Source organism: Galeopterus variegatus, unplaced genomic scaffold (genome assembly GCF_000696425.1).
Source record: "Galeopterus variegatus unplaced genomic scaffold, G_variegatus-3.0.2 Scaffold4542, whole genome shotgun sequence".
NCBI classification, from domain to species: domain Eukaryota; kingdom Metazoa; phylum Chordata; class Mammalia; order Dermoptera; family Cynocephalidae; genus Galeopterus; species Galeopterus variegatus.
In genome coordinates, this window is record NW_007730653.1 from 23,511 (window position 1) to 26,322 (window position 2,812).

The following is a 2,812-nucleotide window of genomic DNA, read 5'->3' on the forward strand; positions in this document are numbered from 1 at the left end:
AGCCCTTTGGACCACTTACCGCCGCCCGCCAACTCCAACAAGCCGCTGACGCCGTTCAGCATCGAGGACATCCTCAACAAGCCGTCTGTGCGGAGAAGTTACTCGCTGTGCGGGGCGGCGCACCTGCTGGCCGCCGCGGACAAGCACGCGCCAGGCGGCTTGCCCCTGGCGGGCCGCGCGCTGCTCTCGCAGACCTCGCCGCTGTGCGCGCTGGAGGAGCTCGCCAGCAAGACCTTTAAGGGGCTGGAGGTCAGCGTCCTGCAGGCAGCTGAAGGTAGGCGCCACAGCTGAGTTCCCCTGTGCCCAGCGTGCCCTGTGCTTCCTGCCCCATGCCTCCGCCCGCCTCTTCCCGCGCCGGCCGCCAGGGCCCTCCAGCCCGAGTTGCTGCCGCTGGGAGTGAACATAGGTGGGACAGGACCCAATCGCTATTTCCTCTCTATTTCCTAGGGACCCTTGGGTAGGCCAGAGTAGTGGTGACCTGACAGAGGTGGCAGGTGGGGAATCCAGGGTCTTTTGCTAGGCCCTTCTGGATAGGGTAGAGTTGGGGTGATTGGGGAGGAGTAAAGAACCAGTATTCACACCCACAGTCCGGTTCATCTCTGTCTGGCTTTCTCTGGTTCTCAGAGACTTCGGATCTTTCAAACCAACTCAGGTAGAAGGCAGAGACCAAAATCAATTTTTCCTGGGAACTTCCGGGACACCAGAGACAGGAGAAGGTTTGCCATAGCCGAGGCTGGCTCCGGTCTGGGCAGCCGAATTAAATCGGAGAAGGGAACAAACGGCAGACTGCGGGCCGGATGGGCCTGGGTGGGGTGGTGAGCTACGGGGGTGACAGCCAGGGTGGGGTGTCTGTCCTCTCTCCAGACGCGAGCCTATACTGTTGTTTCATTGCAGGTCGCGATGGAATGACTATCTTTGGGCAGCGACAGACCCCCAAGAAGCGGCGAAAGTCGCGCACGGCCTTCACCAACCACCAGATATACGAGTTGGAGAAGCGCTTCCTGTATCAGAAGTACCTGTCCCCCGCCGATCGCGACCAAATTGCGCAGCAGCTGGGCCTCACCAACGCGCAAGTCATCACCTGGTTCCAGAATCGGCGAGCCAAGCTCAAGCGGGACCTGGAGGAGATGAAGGCCGATGTGGAATCCGCCAAGAAACTGGGCCCCAGCGGGCAGATGGACATCGTGGCGCTGGCCGAACTCGAGCAGAACTCGGAGGCCGCAGGCGGCGGTGGCGGAGGCTGCGGCAGGGCCAAATCGAGGCCGGGCTCTCCGGCGCTTCCCCCAGGCGCCCCGCAGGCCCCGGGCGCCGGGCCCCTGCAGCTCTCGCCTGCCTCTCCGCTCACGGACCAGCCGGCCAGCAGCCAGGACTGCTCGGAGGACGAGGAAGACGAAGAGATCGACGTGGACGATTGAGCGGCGCCCGGGATCTTCCGCCGCCCCGGGCCCCTGGCGCCCGCACGCTCGCCGCCTCCCGGACCGTACCGCCCAGGGGAGCTGGGACCTCCTCTGCAACTCCCGCCTACTCCCCTGTCCCCGGCCCGGACTCGACTCCTGGCAGCCGCCTCTTCCCTCTCGAAGCAATAAACCTGGGCTGGCCGGCCGGGCCGGCCGCCGCACGCGACCTCCGCCAACCCGGGAGCCCTCGCCGTGCAATTCTGTATGGCTTCTGTATAAATATTTAAACCTATGTAGCGGGTTCTTCCCACCGCAGCCTGATTTTTTTTTCTTTTATGGCAGGTATCACTTGTCGGACATCCTGGTGGAACCTGGGGGTCTCCCAAGTTTCGGTTCAGGCCCTAAAGGAGGGGGGATGAGCCCAAGGCAGCAAGGGCAGGCTGAATTGCTCACAAGGACACCCCGGGATGTAAGCCCAAAGCGTCTAAGGGCTGGGGTGAATTTCTGGGAACATTAGCAAATTCTGGATCCCGAACTTGGCTGGGGTCAGAGACATCGATCTCGCAAGAACTCTCTGGGGTCTGTGGCATCCCAAAGGCGGCTGGAACAGGGATTCAGGCGTCTTTCACTTTCCCGGACAGAGCGCGTTTCTCTCTGGGCTTTTGTTGTCGCTGTGCTGGCGAGTGGTCGCTGTCACCAGAGTAGGGTCCCGCCTCCGGGCCGCTAGACTCTTTTTCTCCACAAAATTGATGTGAGAAATGCGCATCTGGTCTTGGGCAGACGATGGGGCCCCCAGGCCTGAGTCAGGAAGGTGTGTGTCCGGGAGGAAACTGAGAGACAAACAGAAAAAAAGAACAGAAAGACATTCCAAAAGCAGAGAGAAAGTGGACAGCCACAGAGACAAGGAGAGAGAGAAAGAGGAAAAGCTAGGCACAGAGAGAAGCAGAGACACGGGGAGACGGAGACAGAGGGAGAAAAAGAGAATGGGAAGAGGGGAGAGAAGACAGAGGAGAGGACCAGGGAAGGAAGGAGGTGGCCGGGCAGCCGGGCAGCCGGGCGGGCGTGCGGCAGGTTCCTCCCGGGCGACATAAATCGCCCTCTCTCAGGATGGATGGGTCTGTAATTCGGAGCGCGGACCATGAAGGCCGGGACGAATGGGCCTGGGCGGCCGCTGACAAGCGACAATAGCCGGGCCCAGCCCCCCGCGGCTCACGGTGCGGGCATGGCCGCGGCCCTCCGCAGCCCAGAGCGCGCTGGCGCTGGCGACCATATGGTTTTTGAATTTTCTTCACAATTTGTAGACAATTTGATGGATTAGGTCCCCGCGTGCGCCTCCCCGGCACAAAGGCGGCGCAGGGACCGCGGCGCGGCGGTCACCCGGGCATCTGCGCCCGCCGTGCGCACCCCCCACCCCC

General features: G+C 62.2%; 1 protein-coding gene across 1 annotated transcript in view; it reads left to right on the top strand.

Annotated features, from left to right (window-relative positions):
* LOC103603303 (transcription factor LBX1-like) overlaps positions 1 to 1,505 on the top strand; it is a 3,724-nt gene extending 2,219 nt beyond the window's left edge. The window contains exons 3-4 of the mRNA XM_008587790.1: positions 1 to 274; positions 895 to 1,505. The exon at positions 1 to 274 is cut by the window's left edge and continues 1 nt beyond it. Of these exons, the coding sequence (XP_008586012.1) occupies positions 1 to 274; positions 895 to 1,415 (795 nt within the window). The 3' untranslated portion in view covers positions 1,416 to 1,505. The remainder of the gene's footprint in view (positions 275 to 894) is intronic.
* Positions 1,506 to 2,812: the final 1,307 nt, after the last annotated feature.